Genomic DNA, 20,828 nt, shown 5'->3' with positions numbered 1-20,828 from the left:
ACCACCCGCAGGTAGTGGTGTCGAGCGCCGAGTTCCGCTACCCGCGCTGGGTGAGGGGCCTCTGATCGCGGCGCAGTCTCTGTAGGCGGTATGAGTTTGGCTGGGGGCCGGGCCCCCCGGAAGACCGCGGGGAACCGGCTTTCTGGCCTCCTGGAGGCAGAGGAGGAAGATGAGTTCTACCAGACGACTTATGGGGGTTTCACAGAGGCAAGAGCTGGGTCCAGGAAGAGGGAGGGGAGGTAGCTAAAGGGAGTCCTGAAGGGAGAAACCTCGGACAAAGAAGGGGGCGGGGAATGGAGTGGAGCCCTGGTAGCTGATACTCGCGACGGGGTGGGAGAGTTGGGGGTGGCGGGGGTTTAAAATGGAGTACTAGAAGGTACAGCCCTAGATGGGGTTGGAGGGGTCGGGGATGGAAGGGTCTCCGGAGGCACCCCAGAGTATGGCAGAAACCGACAGCGTACTTTTCTAGTTGCCTGTTTTCACCACACTCTTGACGTCTAACGTAACGCGAGCTTCTCGCAGCCACGCAGTATATAGTCGTGGGCCCACGGTATGGTTCTTCACCAGAGGTATAGAAAGGAATCTCTTTTCAAAAAAGAAAAAATAGAGGAGCTTAGCCTATGCTTTTTCCAGCTTTCAAGTCTCAATATAAGTGTTTCCTTCGATAACCCTTCTTTGCTATAAAAAGTGTCCCATTTATTTCCTTCATAGTATACATTTCAAATTGTAATTAGATTTGGTATGCCTACTTGTTTATACTTTCCTATTAGGTTGTAAACTCTGTAAGGTTAGAGATGGTCTGTTTTGTTCAACAGAGTAAGTCTAGTGCCTGGGCTAGGGTCTGGATTGGATTGGCACTTGTATTGATTGAATCTGTCCATTCTTAAAATAGCCGTTGAGAAGCTAGGGCAAACCACTACTGTGACAGGTTATAGGGAAGCAGAGAGTATTAAGAACACTTTTTCTTACCTATACCAGACCCCAATGGGGGAACCAGCTGAATTAACAGTTGAAATACTGTGTGATAAGGAGTAAAATAAGTGGTAAGGATAGGGTGCTGTGGTAACATGTGGGAGCCAGAATCATTGGTGGGGATGGGCATCCTGGGGGACACGATGTTTAAACTTAGGATAGTATGAAAAGTAAGCTGTGGCTGTATGTACAGCAGTAGGGCTGAGAGCAGGGTAAGGAGAAAGGTTAGCCCACTGAGGGGGTGGAGCAGATGTGTAAAGGTACTGAGTCTGGGTCTGGAGCCTGCATGTCTACTCTCATTCTCCAGACCTTGAAAGAGAATAAAGATTGGTAAGGCTGGAGAGAGTAGGCGTGGGCCAGATCATGTTGGGCCTTGTGAACCATGTTAAGGAGTTTGCTCTTCATCCAGAGGACTGAGAAGATTCATCAAAGTACATGATCAAATCTGTACTTTATATAGTTTTTAATGTTTATTTATTTTAGAGAGAGAGTGCGAGCAGGGAAGGGGCAGAAAGACAGGGAGACACAGAATATTTTTAAATTTTTTTAGTGTTTATTTATTTTTGAGAGAGAGAAAGAGTGTGAGCAGGAAAGGGGCTGAGAGAGAGGTGGACACAGAATCCAAAGCAGGCTCCAGGCTCTGACCTATCAGCACAGCCCAATGCAGGCCTTGAACCCACAAACCACAAGATCATGACCTGCGTGGGAGTTGGTTGCTTAACTGACTGAGCCACCCAGGCGCCCCCAAATTTGTACTCTAGAAACCTCACTCTAATGAAGAGAATGAAGGAGGCAGTGGGAGTAGAGAAACATGGGCAATAGGTTTCAAGACACATTAAGGAAATTGAATCCACAGGACTTGATGACTGATTGGGAGTCATTACTTACACAGCTATAGTTTAAAATAGAATGTTCTCTTCCCTCCCCCAAAGGCCATTTTCCTATTCCTGTCATTTTACGAGTCGTTATTTAATATGTACCCTTCATGCTTCCAAAAAGGATTAAAGGAGGCTTACCATATAAACAAAAAGTAGGAACAGTAAAAATAGAGACAGATCAGAAGTAATTGTACCAGGAGCCTCTGCTAAAATGGTAATAGCAATTGATACTAAATTTAGCTGTGAGCTTCCTGGCAGCCAAACCCTGAATTTCTTTTTTCAGTAAGAAAGAAGCATATACATTCTTTAAAAGAGAAAAACTTATTCAACGCTAAATTTTAGGAATTTAATCCTTATATAAGATGTATAAACTAACAGGGTTTCGGCAGATGATATAGAAATATCCTCTTATCTAGTCATGTCTATTAATGACCCTCAATAAGGGCCAAAGGAATGGTAGTAAATCCCTAACTTAATGAAAGCATTTTGATTGGACACTAAGCTAATGTGTAGTTGAACTACTATTCTCTGGGAGATGACTTAATACCAGGTTAGAGCTGAGGGGATTAATGTGTTCCCAGGCTGTCTTTCACAAACATCAGTTGGGAGGAAATGATGGTCATCAGTGCAAGATTGAACTCTGGCTAGCTTGGAGTGTCAACTGTCTGTGCTATTTGCTTGCTTTGGCAGCATATGTACCAAGATTAGCCTGTTGGTCTACATCATTGATTGAAGAGAGAGCCACATGTTTGAGATGCCACCCCGCCCAGTTGACTCCCCTGCCCCCAAGTGTATTTTTCCCTTTACTTTTTAATGGGGCTGCCGTTCTAGACTTAACCTGCACTCTCTCAATTTCAATTCTAGGCCCCATGTTCTCTACTCCACTCAGCTAACCACCTCCAGAACTTTCTGAAACACTCCTTGTATACAGTCTTCCTATCTCCCCAAGTCTTCATTGGCTCCCCATTACTAGTACTTGTACCCAATTATTTTTCTGTTCCAACACACCTGAGGAATGAGACCTATTTCTCAGTAACTTTAGTTTACCTCAACAATGATTATCAGTACTGGAATAAGCAAGGAGAGGGAGAGGATTGAGAATCCTTGGCCTGCAAATTAAACTCATGAGTTTATTAGCCTGATAATGTAAGTCTCTCTGTAGACTGAATGCAACCTTTTCAAGTCTTAGAGCCTTATAGGGCAGTCAGGAAATGTTGGAAGAAGGCTGTGCTGGAGTCAAAGGCAGCCAGCTAGGAAGATTTCTTGCCCAAGAAAAACTTTCTGCTTTACTTAGGTCTAAATCTTTATTCTATAAATAGGCTATGCACATTCCTGTTTCTGCATCTTTGTTCTTGCTGTTCCATCTACCCATGTTACCTCTGCCCTCTTGGCTGTCTAAACACTACCCACGTTTTATTTTATCTTATTTTATTTTATTTTACTATTTAAAAAAAATTTTTTTTAATGTTTATTTATTTTTGAGACAGAGAGAGACAGAAAATGAACAGGGGAGGGTCAGAGAGAGAGGGAGACACAGAATCTGAAGCAGACTCCAGGCTCTGAGCTGTCAGCCCAGAGCCCGACGCAGGGCTCAAACCCACAGACCGTGAGATCATGACCTGAGCCAAAGTTGGAGGCTCAACCAACTGAGCCACCCAGGCGTCCCTATTTTATTTTGTAAATTTATTTATTTTGAGAAAGAGAGTGCACATGGGAGAGGGGCAGAGAGAGAAAGAGAATCCCAAGCAGGCTCTGCGCTGTCAGCGTGGAGCCCAAAGCAGGACTCGATCTTACAAACTGTGAGATCATGACCCGAGCTGAAATCAGGAGTCAGACGCTTAACTGACGGAGCCACCAAGGCGCCCCAAAACACTACCAGTATCTTAAACCATGGCTCAAGTTCTCTTTGTTCTTTATTTTTTTTTTTCAACGTTTATTTATTTTTGGGACAGAGAGAGACAGAGCATGAACAGGGGAGGGGCAGAGAGAGAGGGAGACACAGAATCGGAAACAGGCTCCAGGCTCTGAGCCATCAGCCCAGAGCCCGACACGGGACTCGAACTCACGGACCGTGAGATCGTGACCTGGCTGAAGTCGGACGCTTAACCGACTGCGCCACCCAGGCGCCCCTCTTTTTGTTCTTTAGAGTCTCAGCAAACTGTGACGTGATGACCAAATCTGGCCCACTACCTGTTCTGTTTTAGCCCTTCACAGAAAAAGTTTGCCAACCCCTGCTCTAAAGGAATAAAGTCTAAAGTTTAGACCCTCCCAGATGACCAATCTATAGCAAGTGTGCCTTCCTTTGAGCTCCTGTAACACTTTAGTACCATTTGATACCTTATATGTTGTCTTGTATTTAAACTTCCTTTTATAATGATATCCTGTCCTCTGCCTGACTGTGAGACCCCTGAAGGTAAAGACCAAACCAAATCCTTTCTGTATCCCAGCACTTAACACTGTGTGCTACGGGTAAAGGGCAGTTAATGACTGCCGAAAGAGGTGGTGCTGGAGCCAGAGGCCATTACCTAGAAGGGCTTCTTGCCCAAGGAGATTGAAGAGCTGGGTTGGGAAGGAGAGTGGGGCAGCTCTTACCAAGAAAGCAAAGAGATTCTGTACCTGGAGGGGCACTGATGACTCCAGTGACAGTGAGAACCTTCTCTCCTTATATCCTCAGGAATCTGGAGATGATGAATATCAAGGGGACCAGTCAGACACAGAGGATGAAGTGGACTCTGACTTTGACATTGATGAAGGGGATGAACCATCCAGTGATGGAGAAGCAGAAGAGCCTAGAAGGAAGCGCCGAGTAGTCACCAAAGCATATAAGGTGCAGGGGTATCCTGGTTTTCTTGGACTCCTGTAATTTCCCATAATTTCTCTTCTGCCCTTCATAAGGTCACAGGACTCCCCATGCTAGTCCTATTTCCCACAGGACTAGTTTTCTCTTAAAATCCTCATCTTTCTCTGTATCACTTCTGTTCCATGGTATCTGATTCCAATCTGTTCCCAGGAGCCTCTCAAGAGCTTGAGGCCTCGAAAGGTCAGCACTCCAGCTGGTAGCTCTCAGAAGGCCCGAGAAGAGAAAGCTCTGCTGCCATTAGAACTACAGGATGATGGCTCTGACAGTGAGTGTGGAGATGTTTGGGTCAATTGACAATTGGGTCAATTGGGTCAATCGGAACATAACGAAAAAGTATTGTATTCATGGCAAGTTAAGTGAAGTTGACAACTGTACTATGGTTACATAAGGGAAGCCCTTATTCTTAGGAAATATACAGTGAGGTATTTAGGGTCGAGAACTAAGATGTGTGCAACTTAATCATTCAGGAAAACACACGCGATGCAAATGGGGCAAAAGGTTAACAGGAAGTGATCTGGGTAAAGGACACATAGGTACTTTCTGTGGACTCTTCTTACAACCTTTTTGTAAGTTTGAAATGATTTCCAAATAAGTTTTAAAATTAAAAATAAAGGAGGTGGACATGAATTCAAAGATTTCTTCCTCTCTGACTTCTTCCCCAGGTCGGAAGTCCATGCGTCAGTCTACAGCTGAGCATACAAGACAGACATTTCTTCGGGTACAGGAGAGGCAGGGACAGTCACGGCGGCGAAAGGGGCCCCATTGTGAGCGGCCGCTGACCCAGGAGGAGCTGCTAAGAGAGGCCAAGATCACAGAGGAGCTCAACTTACGTTCACTAGGTCAGTCTGGTTTTGAGACTAGTGGGCAGAGGGAGGGGGAACCTTAGAAAAACGGAGACTGAAGGGCCTGAAGAGCTAGGGAGTTGAAGATCCAGAAGAAGGGAATCAGAGGAAGGAAATGGGGAGAGTGAGGGATTAGGAGCAAGGAGTGAGGCAGTTAGCTGGGCTCTAAAGAACAAGTTATATTGAAGAAAAAGTGTGTTTGTATAAAATAAGAATCTAATAGAACTGAGTTCAAATCCTAGTTCTGCCATTCAGTTGCTGTAAGACTGCTGACAGATTGCTTAACCTACTTGCATCTTGCTGTCCTGGTTCACAAGGTGGGGTGATAATGCCTCCTTTAATGATAATCATGAAAATTAGAAATTCGCCAGAATTAGTCCATGAGATGAGCTAAAGTAAAAATTCTTTAAAATCCCTTCAGTTTATGTGCCGAGTACACTGTCACGTAAAGTAATATATTGTACAAAGCATATATTTCTTTATAGGGCATTGAGAGTTGCAAATCGTGAGAGGTACACGAGGGAATGGCAGGTTATACGCCTCCTGTCACATGCTCGATCTGGGGCATACTTCCATTGAGTGAAATAACACATACAATCACCTATAGTATGTGCTTTGTTCTCTCTGTCTTTCTCCCCCAACCCCCATCAAATCTTTCTCTCTCTGAATCTTTTATTTTTGGTCAAACACATATGGTTAAACATGGATAGCCCAAATGTGGAGTTGAGTATTGTTTACGCAGAATATCTGGGACCCATCCCATTCTACTTTTACATTTCTCAAGTGTAGATAACTCCAAAAGAACACAGTGATTGAGAAAAGATTTACTTCAGTTCCAACATCTTCAGGGTGTGTTTTCCTGTTTTGTTATAGTGACTTTAACATTGAATATTTAATCTTTGATGGTAATTCAGTACTTTCAAACAGTAGCTATCCCTCAAAACAGAAATGACTGAGAACCATCACAAACAGTGAGGTGACCTTGATGTCACTGTAATTACAGTCCTCATCCTTTGACCACATTGGTTGGTTTGGGCTACTGTAAGGAGGGTAACACCTGGACTTCTTGTACCAGTAGCTGACATCGGAGACCCTGCAGAAGCAGGTTCTGCAGGGGGGACAAGAAGTTCATTTTTGAACATGTTGAATTCGAGGAGTTTTTGAGTGGTCCATGCAGTGCTGAGAGTTCAGTGTACACGTCTGGGCTTGGACAAGAGATCTAGGCTGGAAACAGAAATTTGGAAGTCTGTAGAGTATGGATAGCGTTGATGAGATTGGAGTGGGTCAGATCACCCAGGGAGAAAGCATGAGGAAGAGAAGATAGAGGCCGAAGAGAACCCTGCAGATGTACAAGAGGAGCTTAGCAGTGGCCAGGATTTGGAGAACTTCAGGAGAATTAATCTTAAGAATGCCAAGGAGGGGCACTTGGGTGGTCAGTCAGTTAAGTGTCTGCCTCTTGGTTTCGGCCCGTGTCATGATCTCACAGTTCATGGGTTTGAGCCCCACACTGTCAGCGCAGAGCCTGCTTGGGATTCTTTCCTTCGCTCTCTCTCTGCCCTTCCCTCCCCCCCAAATAAATAAATATTAAAAAAAGAAAAAGAACACCAAGGAAAGAAAATGTTTGAGAGAGAGTCTCTGCTGAATGCTGCAGAAATGCTATTCAAGAGGAGAACTGTGAAGTGTCCATTTGTTTTGATGACAAGGAGGTCAGATGAACTTAGGGAACACTTTTTGGAGACTACACCATTTTGAAGCCGGCTGGGGAGCCACACTTATAAAGCTTGGCTGTAAAGGGTGGTTTAAGGAGTAAAACCTATAGGATCTGGGGTCAATGTACAGTTTTCCTTATTTGTTTTATCTAAGATTAGAGGAACTCTTGTCTTTGGTGAGAAGCAACTGAAAGTTTAATGACAGAGAAGAAAGAAAGGATAGTTAATAGGGTGGGTTTTTGGAGAAATGAGATGTGGGGGGAGTGGGGTAGCTAGAGTACAGGTGGAAGAATTGGCCTAAATTATGGAGGAGGAAGGAAGGATGGCTTGTAGTTGGAGGTTTATAAACCCATAGCAGGACATTGGAGTGGTTCTCATCTGATGTCTTTTAGGCACTATCACCTGTCAGGTGTTGGGCATAGAGTTGGAAGCTTGAGGATAGTGAAATGTGCTTGAAGTAGTTCAGGGGCACCTGGGTGGCTCAGTCGGTTGAGCGTCTGATTCTCGATTTTTTTTTTTTAATTTTTTTTTTTTTCAACGTTTATTCATTTTTGGGACAGAGAGAGACAGAGCATGAACGGGGGAGGGGCAGAGAGAGAGGGAGACACAGAATCGGAAACAGGCTCCAGGCTCTGAGCCATCAGCCCAGAGCCCGACGCGGGGCTCGAACTCACGGACCGCGAGATCGTGACCTGGCTGAAGTCGGACGCTTAACCGACTGCGCCACCCAGGCGCCCCCTGATTCTCGATTTAAGCGCAGATCATGATCCCAGGGTTGTGAGTTCGTGCCCTGTGTCGAGCTCTGTGCTGAGCATGGAACCTGCTTAAATTCTCTCTCTCCCTCACCTCTTCTCCACTGCACGCACATCTTCTCTCTCCCTAAAAAAAAAGTAATAAGAAGAAGAAAGAAAAGAAATAGTTGAGATAGAATTATCTGCTGGCATTGGGGGAGTCTGTTGAATTTGGGGAACATGCATTCATGGTGGTTCCAGCCTAGCCTGTTGTGTAGTATTTTTCCAGGAGCACTCAGCAATCCAGGTCTGGACCAGGGAGTGTAGATTGATGAGAGTGACTGAAATGATAGGTTGAAGAACCTAACCTTGATTTAAAAAGGAAACTGGAAGAAAAAAAAGAACAGTGAAGACTGGAGGGGGCTGCCAGATAGAATGAGGAGAGATCCATGTATGGGAGGTATCAAAGGACAGAGGATATCTAGAATTGTGGAGCAAAACAACCAAAGCATAGGATGTTGCGGCCAGAGCCTGGGATGTGTGATTCTTAGTATTTCAGAGCTGGGGCAGTTCCCGGCTGTAGCCATAGTGGAATGGAGCAACAAATGTGTCACGGACAGGAAGATGAGATCCGTAAACTGTGGGGATGGGATGTTGAAGGGGCTACCCATGTGCATGCACTTTGAGGTCACCAGGGTGATGAAGGATGATAGGAGTTGAGTGGAGAGGAACAGTGGAAGGCATTGCTAAAGTCTTCAGAGAGTAAGGGAGTGAGCATGACAGGAAAGAAACATGATCTAGCCTGGTGGCATCAGTCTCCAGAGAGAAGTGGGTTTGCGCGTGGGGAGAAAAGCGGTGGTCTAAAGTTGCAGTGTGGGCTCAACAGGACCCAGGCACACCCTGCATGGGAGGTGGCAGGACGAGAGACCTCCACCAGAGGGCTGCAGGGAGAGCAGTGGCCTTGGGATGACAGGCTTCCAGGAAGACAAGTTGTGGAAGGAATTCACAGTGAGAAACTTGAGGACATAGATGAGTTGGCTGGTTATAGAGCAGGAGTTCCAGAAGGTACAGGGAAGTGTTTGAAAGGGGAAGTGTTGGAAGGTTGGCAGAAGGGAAAGAAAGCAACATTACCAACCAGAATTCCAAGTACAAGAGAGGCTAAATCATTGGTGGGGTTTCCAGAGCACACTTTTCTGGTCAGACTTTATCTAGAAGATTGGATGCGCACTTAAACAGAAATTTGGAGTTCATTCAGAGGAAAGGGATCAGGAATATTTTGACCTACTGAACATTAACAAATACTTGCTGAGTGCCTGTAATGGGTGGCACACCGCATGGCCCTGATAATACGTAGGTAACATGAGTCACAGTCACTGACCTTCAGGAGGAGACCTGTGTACCAGCAATGAACTACCATAGAGCAGTGTCACTGTCCAGACGGGACTGTGGCGAATAAGAGGAGCGCTCAGAAGAAGGATTGGTTCTTCTGCCCAGCTCATTGTTGCCATGTGACAACGCAGATGCCAGGTTGCCTGATTTCCTTGTTAATTTTTTTTTATGTTTATTTTTGAGAGAGAGAGAGACAGAATGTGAGCGGGGGAGGGGCAGAGAGAGGGAGACACAGAATCCGAACAGGCTCCAGGCTCTAAGCTATCAGCTCAAAGCCCGATGCAGGGCTCGAACTCACAAACTGTGAGATCGTGACCTGAGCTGAAGTTGGACGCTTAACCTACTAAGCCACCCAGGCGCCCCTCCTTGTTATTTTTTTAAGAAGGATCAGAGGGGCACCTGGGCCGCTCAATCGGTTGATTGTCCGACTCTTGATTTCAGCTCAGGTCATGATCCCAGGGTTGTGGATCAAGCCGTGTGTCTGGCTCTGTGCTGAGCATGGAGCCTGCTTAAGATTCTCTCCCCTTCCCTCTGCCCTTTCTCCCCGTTTGCACATGTGCTTACTCTCTCAAAAAAAAAAAAAAAAAAAAAAAAAAAAAGAAGGACCAGAAATCTCTGTATTTAAATGTAATTTCCTCATTTTCAAATATCAGTAACTATTTCAAATTTTCTTTAAAATACAATACAGATCAAACAAAACACTTAGAGGAGCTGCCAGCATCCGGCCTCTGCCATAGACTGTGAAAAGTACAGTAATGGAAGTGTCCTAGGCACAGGGGCTAGCAAAAAGAGAGTGTGTCTCAAAACCATGTTTTATGAGAAATGGTTCAAGGAATGGGTGTTGTGATCGGCCTGGAGGGAGAGACCTGGATACTAATTTCAACTATGTAAAGGACTGTCATGGGGAAGACAGGTTGGACCTGTGTCCTTTACAGCTTGAAAAGGTGAAACAGTGTCATCAGGCAACATATTTCAGCTGGAAATAGGAGAGAACTCTGTAATGACCAGAGATGCCTGAAGACGCAGCGCGCTGCCGTGGCTGGGAGTGAGCGGACAGGGCAGCTTGGGCAAACAGGCTCCTCATCCAAGGGTTCCTTCCAGCTCCAGAGTCCTGCTGTCTGAGTGCGTGAGGAGCTGAGTGGACGGGAGAGGTGGGCGGAGAGGATGTTGGGGGTTAGGGGGTGGTCAAGCAAAGAATGTCAGAACTAGGAGGTGCTAGGGGGGCCTCAGAGAATTGGTGTGAGTGGCTTGGGCAGGCAGGGACCAGACAGGACAGACACGAGTGTGGGCATGGGGGAACTCACCGCCCCCTCATTCCTCCCTTTGACCCTGAAGAGACCTATGAGCGGCTTGAGGCTGACAAAAAGAAGCAGGTGCACAAGAAGCGGAAGTGCCCTGGGCCCATAATCACCTATCATTCAGTGACGGTGCCGCTCGTTGGGGAGCCAGGCCCTAAAGAAGAGAATGTGGATGTGGAAGGGTGAGTGCGTCACAGGGGAGAAGGGAAGAGAGCCTTCTCCCTGCCATCCTCAGTTCTCCTCACACAGCTCTCCAACACACAGATGTCCTTCAGGGTCCTCTTCCCTCAGCTGTGTTTCTTTCTGATTTTAGTCTTTCTCCCCTCTCTCAGCAGTTTTCCCACCCAGCACAGCTTGCTTCTCCCCATCTGTCACTTAATAGATTCTCTCCGATTGTTGCCGTCATTCTGCCTCCTTCCTCTCTTTCCTCACCTGTCTTATCTCTTTGTCTGTTGTTTTCTCTCCTCAGACTTTTTGTGTTTCTCTGTCTCTCCCCTCAGACTGGATCCTGCTCCCACAGCTTCTGCGCTGACTCCCCGTGCCGGCACTGGATCCATCGTCCCTCCTGCTCGCTGCTCCCGTACCTTCATCACTTTCAGTGATGATGCGACATTCGAGGAATGGTTTCCCCAAGGGCGGCCCCCAAAGGTCCCTGTTCGGGAGGTCTGCCCTGTGACCCATCGCCCAGCTCTGTACCGGGACCCTGTCACAGACATCCCCTACGCCACTGCTCGAGCCTTCAAGATCATCCGTGAGGCCTATAAGAAGTACATCACTGCCCATGGACTGCCGCCCACGGCCTCAGCCCTGGGCCCTGGCCCGCCACCTCCTGAGCCCCTCCCTGGCTCTGGGCCTCGAGCCTTGCGCCAGAAAATTGTCATCAAATAAGGAGAGGAGTAGTCCTTAGAAACCTCTTTCCTGCCCTGACTTGGGGCTCTTAATGTTCCCCCTCCTCTCCCTGCTTCTCCTCTTGGTCATCTCTGACCTTTGCCTGGCCCTTTTCCATCTTTCTTTCCCCCCAGTTCCTATCGGTTTTATTTGTGTTTTTTAATCTAATAAAAGAGAAAGATCCCCTTTGTCTGGTGTCTCGTTGAGTTGGGAGCAAGAAGTCTTTGTGAATGTCTGAGTATATATGGGTCTTTATTTTGTTTAATAGCATTTATTATGAGCTGCCCTTTTTTTTTTTTTTTTAATTTTTTTTTCAACGTTTTTTATTTATTTTTGGGACAGAGAGAAACAGAGAATGAACGGGGGAGGGGCAGAGAGAGAGGGAGACACAGCATCGGAAACAGGCTCCAGGCTCCGAGCCATCAGCCCAGAGCCCGACGCGGGGCTCGAACTCACGGACCGCGAGATCGTGACCTGGCTGAAGTCGGACGCTTAACCGACTGCGCCACCCAGGCGCCCCATGAGCTGCCCTTTTTAAATTGTAAGCATTCACTCCTCCAGCTGAATTATAAACACCTTTAAATTAGACCTCCAAACAAAATTCCTGTACTCCCCTTTATATCACCTTATATTCACTGCTTTGAATATAGCAAGACACCAAATAAGTAGGAATGACATGATTCCCCTAGTTTCTAGGACTGGCTTACATGCAGGAAGGGAAGGAAGTGCCATGGCTGTGAGTGGCCACTAGAGGCTCTCAGGGCTGGGCAGGGTATGGGGGCTGTGTATATGTGATCTCCCACCACCCCCCACCTGGCCAGAGCTAAAATAATAAAATGCTGAGCTCACTGTTCCCCCACCCTCTCCCCGGCACTGGGCTCTTCCTGCCGCAGGGACAGTGCTCCAGTAGCACTGACAGACCAACCGACAGAAGGGGAGGTGAGAAGGGAGGTGGCCACCAGGACTGGTAGGTGGGAAGGCAGGGGGCTTATGGACCAGAGCCTGGTGGGAGGTGGGAGGAGAGGAGCGGCTCCTTTCGGGAATGATGTGGAGTGTCTCCGTCCCTCAGCGTATGTTTCTGCCACTGTCTGTCCTATCCCTTAACCATAGTGTACATTGTCCATGCAAGTATCTCACACACTTTCTGGATCTTTCATATTCAGTATGGTGTGTATGTGTAGCTTGTGTGTATTTTCTGTATTGTGCAAGTTTAATCTTCCCACTGTTTTTAGAGAAACTTTATCGCATTTAGAAGGTATTTCCCACCCATTGGTCCGGTGTCACCTTCCCGTCCAAAGTCAGGGACAAATTATGGGGACTCAGCCCCTTCTCCTGAGACCATACCACCCTTCCCCCAACCTGGCACTCCCCCCAGCTCCTCTGAGCCCTTGCTTTCCCTTAGGATTTAGAGTTTTAGCAAACATAGAAAGTGAAATCTTGATTCCCCCACAATAAAAGAGGAAATGAGGGTAGGGTAAGAGAACTGTCTCTCTTCCCCCTTGCGTTCTTCGAGTTTAGGAAAAAAGACTGGATCATGGGGAAGAGAAGAGGAATTTCCCTGAAACTCTTTGTATGCCCCCCTTCCTTTCAATAGGAACTGGGCCTGGGGCCAGCTGTGTTGGCAGGGCCCTTGGCAGCTGTGCTTGGGCAAGAGGCATGGATGGACGAGGTTATAAGGGAGGGTGTTGCCAGGATTTCTCTGTCACACAATGGGCAGACAAATCACGCTTGGATGCCTGGGATCCCCATCCAGGGTGGCTGAAGCTGAGGAAGCAGGAAGAAGGAAGCTCTGGTTCTAACTAAACAACATAAGTCCCCACCTTCCCCTGCCCAGCTAGATTTCTAGCCTCCAAGGCATCCAGTTCATCGTTCTGCCCCCTGGCTCATCTGTGTCCTGCTGTGTCCATGTGTATCTTTCCATTCTCCAATCACTTTCCCCATTCCCCCCAGGCTCCGTGAGCACCAGAGTGGGGAGGGGGTGGGGCCATCATGTCATCGTATCAGAAGGAACTGGAGAAATACAGAGACATAGATGAAGATGAGATCCTAAAGACCTTGAGCCCCGAGGAGCTGGAGCAGCTGGACTGCGAGCTACAGGAGATGGACCCCGAGGTAGGGGCTCTGGCACAAGGAACCAACGAGGAAACGGGCAGCCTCCGAGCATTGGGGAAGGGGTGGTGGGCCCCGGGTGGCTGAGATCAGGGCTGTCTACAGGGCTTGGAATCCCAAGAGGGCCAGGGAAAAGGTGTGTGCAGATGTTTAGGGAGCCCTGGAGGTACCCCAGATCAGAGGTCTGACTTCCTCCCCAAAACTCATCCCGAAGAACATGCTCCTGCCCGCTGGACTAAGACAACGTGACCAGACAAAGAAGAGCCCAACGGGGCCACTGGACCGGGATGCCCTTTTGCAGTATCTGGAACAGCAGGCACTAGAGGTCAAAGAACGTGATGACTTGGTGCCCTTCACAGGCGAGAAGAAGGGTATGGAGACACTAACAACCATGCCTACCAAAACCCAATGGTCATCTCTCAAGTGCACCCCCTCCAGCTTCCCTCTGACCTTCCAGCTTCTAGCTGCCCAGGGACCTGGCCACCCTGAAACACACATGCCTCTTTCACTCTCCAGCTTTTAGGAGAGATTAGGGGACCCAGGAGTCCTGAGCTGGTAGAGGACTTGGGCCTTACGGTGGCCCCTAGTGACCCAAGACTCCACCTCCTGGAGAAGGAAAGGAAGGAAGCTAGAGACAAGAATCGTAGGAGGAATGACCTCCACCTGAGCCACCCTTCATCTCCCCATCAGGGAAACCCTACATTCAGCCCAAGAGGGAAATTCCTGCACAGGAGCAGATCACTCTGGAGCCTGAACTGGAAGAGGCATTGGCCCATGCCACAGACGCCGAAATGTGTGATATTGCAGGTGGGCGGCAGTGGAAGGTTAGGGAGGGTGGGGAGATCCAGGGCAGGGCGGTTCTAGCCAGGCCATGGGACTAGTGAGGAAGGCCCTGAACAGGACATGAATGTTAGAGAAAGCCTCAGGTCATGGTTTTAAGTTTTTGCTTATGTATTCACTCATTCATTTTTTAATCTAATACATTCACATCTCAGAGACAAGTTTATAGGGATTATAAAGCATATAAAAGTAGAACTATTCTGGCTGGAAATAGGAGGAAGTCTAACAGACTCCCTCACTCTTTTCTCTTTTTTTTGAATGTGAAACACTGTTGTTTTTCTCTCCCTTACCCTCTAGGGCCTCCTTAGGGACCTTCCCTTAGCCCTGTCTCAAACTTGTTTGTTGGCTTTTTTTAAGTTTATTTATTTATTTTGAGGTGGGGAGGGACAGAGAAAGAAGGAGAGAGAGAATCCCAAACAGGCTCTGTGCTGTCAGCGCAGAGCCCGATGCGGGGCTCAATCTCATGAACCGTGAAATCATGACCTGAGCTGAAATCAAGAGTTGGACACTTAACCGATGGAGCCACCCAGGCGCTCCCCCTCCCCCCCTCAGAGTTTTAAAAACTACCACCTTAAGCAGTTCATAGAAGGAAACCCTGGGACCTAGGGAGAGTGGGAACCTCTTTGGAAGAGGGGGGAGAAGTCAGGCTTTAAAAAACTGCAACAGATTCAGAATGAGAAGGGAGGGGATTTGGAACAAACTCCTTCTTCTCATTCCCTGTTCCCCCTCTACGTACTCTCTCCAGCAATTCTGGACATGTACACACTGATGAGCAACAAGCAATACTATGACGCCATCTGCAGTGGAGAAATCTGCAACACCGAAGGCATTAGCAGTGAGTGTTTGGAAGCATGGCATCCAGGGCTTTGGGAAGGCAGTCCCAAGGTCTGATTAAAGGTAGCAAAGGGTGAAACGGGGATCATGGAGAGGACATGGTACAGAAGTAATGGGAGAACCAATGGGGAGGAGGTTGTGGGGGACATGTTGTGGTTTTCTTCTGGCCCTTGCCCGCCAGGTGTGGTGCAGCCTGACAAGTACAAGCCGGTGCCGGATGAGCCCCCAAATCCCACAAACATCGAGGAGATACTAAAGAGCGTTCGAAACAATGACAAGGAGCTGGAGGAGGTGAACCTCAATAACATACAGGTATCTGACCCCTATGTTCCAAATAATAAATGGGATTAACTATGTGAGTCCCAGATATGTGGGTCCCTTAGCCCACCATCTCTTCTCCTCTGACAGGACATCCCGATACCCATGCTAACTGAGTTGTGTGAGGCCATGAAGACAAATACCTATGTCCGGAGCCTCAGTCTGGTGGCCACAAGGAGTGGTGACCCCATCGCCAATGTAAGGCAACTTGAAATCCCAGCCCCCTCCCCATACATGCACCCCTTGACTTGCACCCCTGCCAGGGCTGTCATAAGGGGTTGGGGTTGTGCTGGGGATGCTATTCCCATCACGTAATCTTAGGATGGCCTGATGAAGACTCCTACCCTCAGTCCCATGGCTCTTAGCTCGGAAATCCTCAGATCACCTTCTCAGAGAGCCACAGCCTGCTCTACCACCCCGCCAACTCCACCACACACTTAACCTCCCTGCTTCCCCTACGACCTGTGCTCCCTTCCATCTCCCTCTCACCCCACCTACAGCTCCTCAAGGACTCTTCTCAAAGAGCTGTGTTTCCCTCTTGCTCCTGTTCTTTCTCTCCTCAGTCATCTGTGAAACTGTCCCCTAATCCTAACCCAAGTCCCTACTACCCAGGCGGTGGCTGACATGTTGCGTGAGAATCGTAGCCTCCAGAGCCTGAACATTGAATCCAACTTCATTAGCAGCACAGGGCTCATGGCTGTGCTGAAGGCAGTTCGGGAAAATGCCACACTCACTGAGCTCCGTGTAGACAACCAGGTGAGCTTTCCCTCCCCTGGTCCCCTGATCATTCAACTAATATTCACCGAGTCTCCTCCCTGAGGCTGCCACTGGGTCAGGATCTCACCTAATCTTGTCTGAAACCTCTTCGTTGTCTCTATGAGGGGAGCCAAGGTCAGCACCTCTTATCACCCCTTCTGATGAAACAAGCTTTTTCAACCTCCCAAAGGGTTGGTGGTATGGCGCGGTGAACAACACAGAGAAGGGGGCTGACAGGGTTCACCTCTCCGTCCCCCAGCGCCAGTGGCCTGGCGATGCAGTGGAGATGGAGATGGCCACCGTGCTCGAGCAGTGTCCCTCCATTGTCCGCTTTGGCTACCACTTCACACAGCAGGGGCCACGTGCTCGGGCAGCCCAGGCCATGACCCGGAACAATGAACTACGTGAGTAAATGCAGACATGCTGTATGGGGGCAAGTAGATCCTTCTGAAGCCTGACTTAGGGACTAATAGCCTGGGGTACAGCCAAAGCAATATTCACACGTGAAGTTTAAATCCCCTAAGTGACTAAAAAGTATAGAAGAGTCTCCCTGCCCCCAAACGTATACCCGTAGAAAGGCAGGAAAGGAGCTAGACATACCCGTTTGGGAGCATGGTACTTTTACTTGCCATGTCATGTCTTATTTCGTTTTGTTAATGTGGGGTGGGCGTGCTTGCTGGCCAAAGACACTACCTCTTTATGAGTCTGGCCTCAAGGACCTGGAAAGAAGAGCACCTCTGCAGGAAGTAAGAGATGGAAGAAAGACTTGTGTTTACTGTTTCCTGTTACAGGTCGCCAGCAAAAAAAGAGATAACACTTCCTTTCCCTTTACCAACCAGAGCTGGAAGCCCTGAATGCTTAAATCCTCATCTCTCCCCCTTCCTGTAAATAAAGGCCCTTCTGTCCACTCTGCCTGCCTCCTTCCTTGGGCTCTGGGGTGGGAATCTTGGCACTAACACCCAAGGGTTACTGCCAGTTCATCAGGGGATTATTTATACTCTGGGGATCAGCAGACAGAGAGGTTCAAGTTACTAGGAGGAGGTGGGGGAGCTCCCTCCCTTGGTGCTCCCCACACCCCTGTCTTTTCATTTAGTCCTTTCTGCTCTCACAGAGTACCTACCCCAACCCTCTTTCCAGATGTGGCCAGGTCCCCCGGCGTCTACCCACAACCCTCGTGTGATTTGAAGGAGGAAAGGACTTTGAGTGGCGGTGGGGAAGAAAGCAGACAACATGAAGGGCACAGACCTCCTTCTGACAGACTTATTAATAGGGCATTGGGCTACGTGCAGCTGACGCTTGGCATGACATTGGTAGAAGGTGGGGGAGGGGTTAGAAGTATGGGGAGTCTTGTACATTGCAGGGAAGAATTGGCCAGGCTGGGAATGCAGGTTTGAAATCCTGAAATGGAACAAGGAAGGAGACTCGAGGAAAATTCGGCTTCCAGAGCCCACTGAAATTTACTTCTGAACTGAGTGGGGGAATGGAATGTGTCAGTCCAAAGGGAGATCAGGGGGTTCCTCTTCATCAGAGTCAAACTCAACATTCTCATCTTTTACCCATCGACCTTGTCCATCTGGGATCCATCCAGAGCTGGAAATAACAAAGAGAATAGGTCAGGAAAAGAGATTTAAGAAGTTAGTAGGGAATAAGGAAAACAACAACAACAACAATTGAGAAGGATTGAAAAAAGGAGAGTCAGAGAGAAAAGAGAAAACTTAAGGAAGGTGATTCTGTATCCTCACCTTCGAAGGGTGAGGTAATGATCCAGGGCACGTCTTCTCGTGGGGCTCATGGGTGCAGAGGATGAGACAGTTGCTGACTCCTTGGCCTGTGGGCCAGCCCCAGGCACGGGTTCCCTACTGATCTTCCCACTCTTGGGTTCAACCTCTGGGGGTGGCAAAGGGAAATGGGAGACAGAGGGACGAGGGGTTTCTGGTCTGGGTAGAGAAGAATCAACGTCTATAAAAGTGGTAAAGGATAAGGGCCAATTCTCTAATGAATCCCAACCCCTTACAGCAGTGCTTCCTAAATTGTTTCCCTCAAGGGACACCTGGCTGGCTCAGCCCGTACAGCATGCAACTCTTGATCTCAGGGTTGTGGGTTCAAGCCCCACATTGGGTGTACAGATCACTTAAAAATAAAAATCTTAAATATAAATTTGTGTATCATATATATATATGTGTATATATATACCATATGGTATATATACATATACATATACATATACATATACATATACATATACATATACATATACATATGTTGTGTTCCTTAAGATGTTTTAGTAAGTGTTCTGCATGAAAAAGAATTTTGGGGGACACTTGGGTAGCTCAGTCAGTTAAGCCTCCGACTTCAGCTCAGGTCATGATCTTGTGGTTCGTGAGTTCGAGCCCTGTGTCAGGCTCTGTGCTGACAGCTCAGAGCCTGGAGACTGCTTTGGATTCTGTGTCTCCCTCTCTCTCTGCCCCTCCCCTGCTAACACTCTGTCTCTCTCTCACAAATGAATAAACAATAAAAAAATGTTTTTTGGAATCAAATTGAGTTCTTTAAAGGCTAGGTTAAATTTTTTGAAGTTTTTTAATTTTAAGACTTTGTAGAGCCCTTAATATATACTAGTATTACTATCCAAATTAGGATTACAAAGTGCCATTTTTCCAAACCTAAAAAAAATTCTCTTTTTCCTGAAATACCAGTTAACATCTCTGGACTACTAGTATTCCTGAGAATACAATTTGGAATACAATCATTTTTGAGCCATCTATCTCCTCTGCCCTTTCCAACCTCTGGGTTTCCTACCCCACAGACCTGTACTTCCGGCGGCAGCAGCTGTTATAGTGAGGAGCTCTGTGCAGAGCACTTTGGGTGGTAAGTCGGGTCTGAGTTAACAGAGGAGCCTGGTATAGAGAGGGGAGACAGAGTCAGAGTCTTCAGAGCCAGAAAGTCAAAACCCTTCAAGCAGACCCACTGGGAACACACTCTCCCCACCCTGATTACCTCAGCTTTGGTCTCTGACCTCCTCAATTCATTCTGCTGTCTTGGATTCTGCTCTGTTCCCTTCCCTGGCTGCTTCTTGCCATAGAAAAGCTGCAGGCCTGAGGAGACAGGGGAAAGAATTAAAAACAGAGAAGCAACAGTGACCTGCAGAGATCTGGAGGATTTCTTCTCTAACCCCTGTCTTCCCTCAAACTTACTGGACAGATGTTTCTTGCCTGCACGGTGGGCAGTCAGCATGGCCAGGGTGTCCAGGACAGGTCGGTGGGGACAGATGGCACAAGCAAAGCTGGACAGGAGGAGAGAAGATATTTGCTCCCGGGGGGGAGAGGGGTCTCGGTTGTAAGTCCCACCTTGATCTAGCAATTAATCCTAGATACTCCAGCTCTCCCCCCTGATAAAATTTTATTGAGCCTCTAACTGCAGAACCCTCAGGCTTGATCACTCCTCGTCCTCACCGTCCATCCCGTAGCATCAGCGCCTCATCCTCTGGGATGTAACTGGCCAGCAGATCTCCAACTCTTCGTTTCTACAGGGGGATCAGAGAGTTAGGAGAAAGGATCGGACGGGAAACGACAAGGACGAGGATTGAAAGGGAGTAAGGACCATGAGAACAGAGATCACAGGGAGAAAAAGGGGTCACTACCCAGCTCTAGTCGCTCCCTCGCGCCGCGCCCCCCCACCCCGACTTGTTGCCAGAGCAGAAAAACAGCTCTTTCCCAGGGCAGTGAAGCTGCTCCCGGCGCTCTCCTCTAGCGCTTACTTTCAGCACATTGAGTTGACTCCAATCATCACCTTCCCTCTTGAAAGACATCACGACGGAGGCCCAGAAACGAGCAATTCTCCTGGGTTGCTTCGCCTCTCCTTTCAGGCCACCGTAGCAAGATTGGGGCGTCTCCTTTCCTTCGGGTTCTTTTCCGGTTGGCCTCCTTACTTCCCTGGAAGCGCTTCCCAGCATGCACAGCGCTACCGCAAGCCGGCCCCAGCCTGCCGAGGGGCCCGCACTTCCTACGCCACCCGGCGACCGCGCGCGTGCGGGGCATTTTGGGAAATGAAGTCTTTTTTTTCAAAGAGCTTGCCGCCTAGCCCTCGCATCTTGACAGATTCGGGGCGTCTGCAGGGGAAGAACCTAAATGTGGAGACTGATTTTGAGAGGGTGGCGGATTTGGTGCTGTGCGGGCCTTAGAGGATCTCGGATTGGAAAGTGTGCTACGAGCTTTCGCACTCATCACGCGCCTAGTCTCCGGCCGACAGCCCACCGGGGGTGGGCCGGGTTTATTCCTGACACTAGTGGACCAACCCCAGGACGGGGCGGAGCCAGGGTGTGGGGGGAATTCAGGAGGTCGGGGCTGTCCGACAAGGGGGCAAACTGAGCTGAGTGTGGAGGAAGGTAACTAGAGTTCAAAGGTCAGA

The 20,828-nt window shown here is 48.2% G+C and overlaps 3 protein-coding genes across 4 annotated transcripts; 2 read left to right on the top strand and 1 right to left on the bottom strand.

The window, feature by feature from the left end:
* Window positions 1-6: 6 nt before the first annotated feature.
* On the top strand, window positions 7-11,755 carry VPS72 (vacuolar protein sorting 72 homolog). Its single transcript, XM_025934813.2, has 6 exons — window positions 7-207; window positions 4,525-4,677; window positions 4,861-4,975; window positions 5,373-5,549; window positions 10,717-10,861; window positions 11,180-11,755. Exons 1-6 carry the CDS (start codon window positions 91-93, stop codon window positions 11,565-11,567), a joined length of 1,095 nt encoding a protein of 364 aa, XP_025790598.1. The 5' UTR covers window positions 7-90; the 3' UTR covers window positions 11,568-11,755.
* A 630-nt stretch (window positions 11,756-12,385) lies between these two features.
* TMOD4 (tropomodulin 4) lies at window positions 12,386-17,334 on the top strand. Of its 2 annotated transcripts, none has more exons than XM_025934822.2 (10): window positions 12,386-12,506; window positions 13,518-13,679; window positions 13,891-14,047; window positions 14,367-14,483; window positions 15,262-15,351; window positions 15,532-15,662; window positions 15,759-15,866; window positions 16,281-16,424; window positions 16,684-16,828; window positions 17,216-17,334. In XM_025934822.2, exons 2-10 carry the CDS (start codon window positions 13,557-13,559, stop codon window positions 17,236-17,238), a joined length of 1,038 nt encoding a protein of 345 aa, XP_025790607.1. In that variant the 5' UTR covers window positions 12,386-12,506; window positions 13,518-13,556; the 3' UTR covers window positions 17,239-17,334. The 2 variants fall into 2 exon arrangements, with proteins under 2 accessions (XP_025790607.1, XP_086574306.1); XM_086718180.1 differs by having other exon boundaries at window positions 12,411-12,534.
* A 522-nt stretch (window positions 17,335-17,856) lies between these two features.
* On the bottom strand, window positions 17,857-20,358 carry SCNM1 (sodium channel modifier 1). Its single transcript, XM_025935025.2, has 7 exons — window positions 20,179-20,358; window positions 19,874-19,944; window positions 19,616-19,704; window positions 19,419-19,516; window positions 19,230-19,318; window positions 18,167-18,361; window positions 17,857-18,014 (listed from the first exon to the last, which is right to left on the bottom strand). The coding sequence occupies exons 1-7, from the start codon at window positions 20,227-20,229 to the stop codon at window positions 17,915-17,917; spliced, it is 693 nt and encodes a 230-aa protein (XP_025790810.1). The 5' UTR covers window positions 20,230-20,358; the 3' UTR covers window positions 17,857-17,914.
* Between the last annotated feature and the right edge of the window lie 470 nt (window positions 20,359-20,828).

The sequence above is a fragment of the Puma concolor genome, chromosome C1, assembly GCF_028749965.1.
Source record: "Puma concolor isolate L17-30 chromosome C1, mPumCon1.1.hap2, whole genome shotgun sequence".
NCBI lineage: Eukaryota > Metazoa > Chordata > Mammalia > Carnivora > Felidae > Puma > Puma concolor.
Note: the sequence above shows the minus strand (reverse complement) of the source record. Positions and strands in the feature narration are given on the sequence as shown.

What these genes read in the sequence shown, in the direction of transcription:
- TMOD4 (XM_025934822.2), top strand. Translation starts at nt 13,557, where the DNA reads ATGTCATCGTATCAGAAGGAACTGGAGAAATACAGAGACATAGATGAA. An exon ending in CAACACCGAAGGCATTAGCA is followed by an intron (nt 15,352 to 15,531) that starts GTGAGTGTTTGG and finishes CTTGCCCGCCAG; the next exon opens with GTGTGGTGCAGCCTGACAAG. An exon ending in GTGGTGACCCCATCGCCAAT is followed by an intron (nt 15,867 to 16,280) that starts GTAAGGCAACTT and finishes CCTACTACCCAG; the next exon opens with GCGGTGGCTGACATGTTGCG.
- VPS72 (XM_025934813.2), top strand. Translation starts at nt 91, where the DNA reads ATGAGTTTGGCTGGGGGCCGGGCCCCCCGGAAGACCGCGGGGAACCGG. An exon ending in ACAGGATGATGGCTCTGACA is followed by an intron (nt 4,976 to 5,372) that starts GTGAGTGTGGAG and finishes CTTCTTCCCCAG; the next exon opens with GTCGGAAGTCCATGCGTCAG. An exon ending in GCTCAACTTACGTTCACTAG is followed by an intron (nt 5,550 to 10,716) that starts GTCAGTCTGGTT and finishes TTGACCCTGAAG; the next exon opens with AGACCTATGAGCGGCTTGAG.
- SCNM1 (XM_025935025.2), bottom strand. Translation starts at nt 20,229, where the DNA reads ATGTCTTTCAAGAGGGAAGGTGATGATTGGAGTCAACTCAATGTGCTG. An exon ending in CTGATGCTACGGGATGGACG is followed by an intron (nt 19,705 to 19,873) that starts GTGAGGACGAGG and finishes CCTCCTGTCCAG; the next exon opens with CTTTGCTTGTGCCATCTGTC. An exon ending in GGTCAGAGACCAAAGCTGAG is followed by an intron (nt 19,319 to 19,418) that starts GTAATCAGGGTG and finishes TCTCTATACCAG; the next exon opens with GCTCCTCTGTTAACTCAGAC.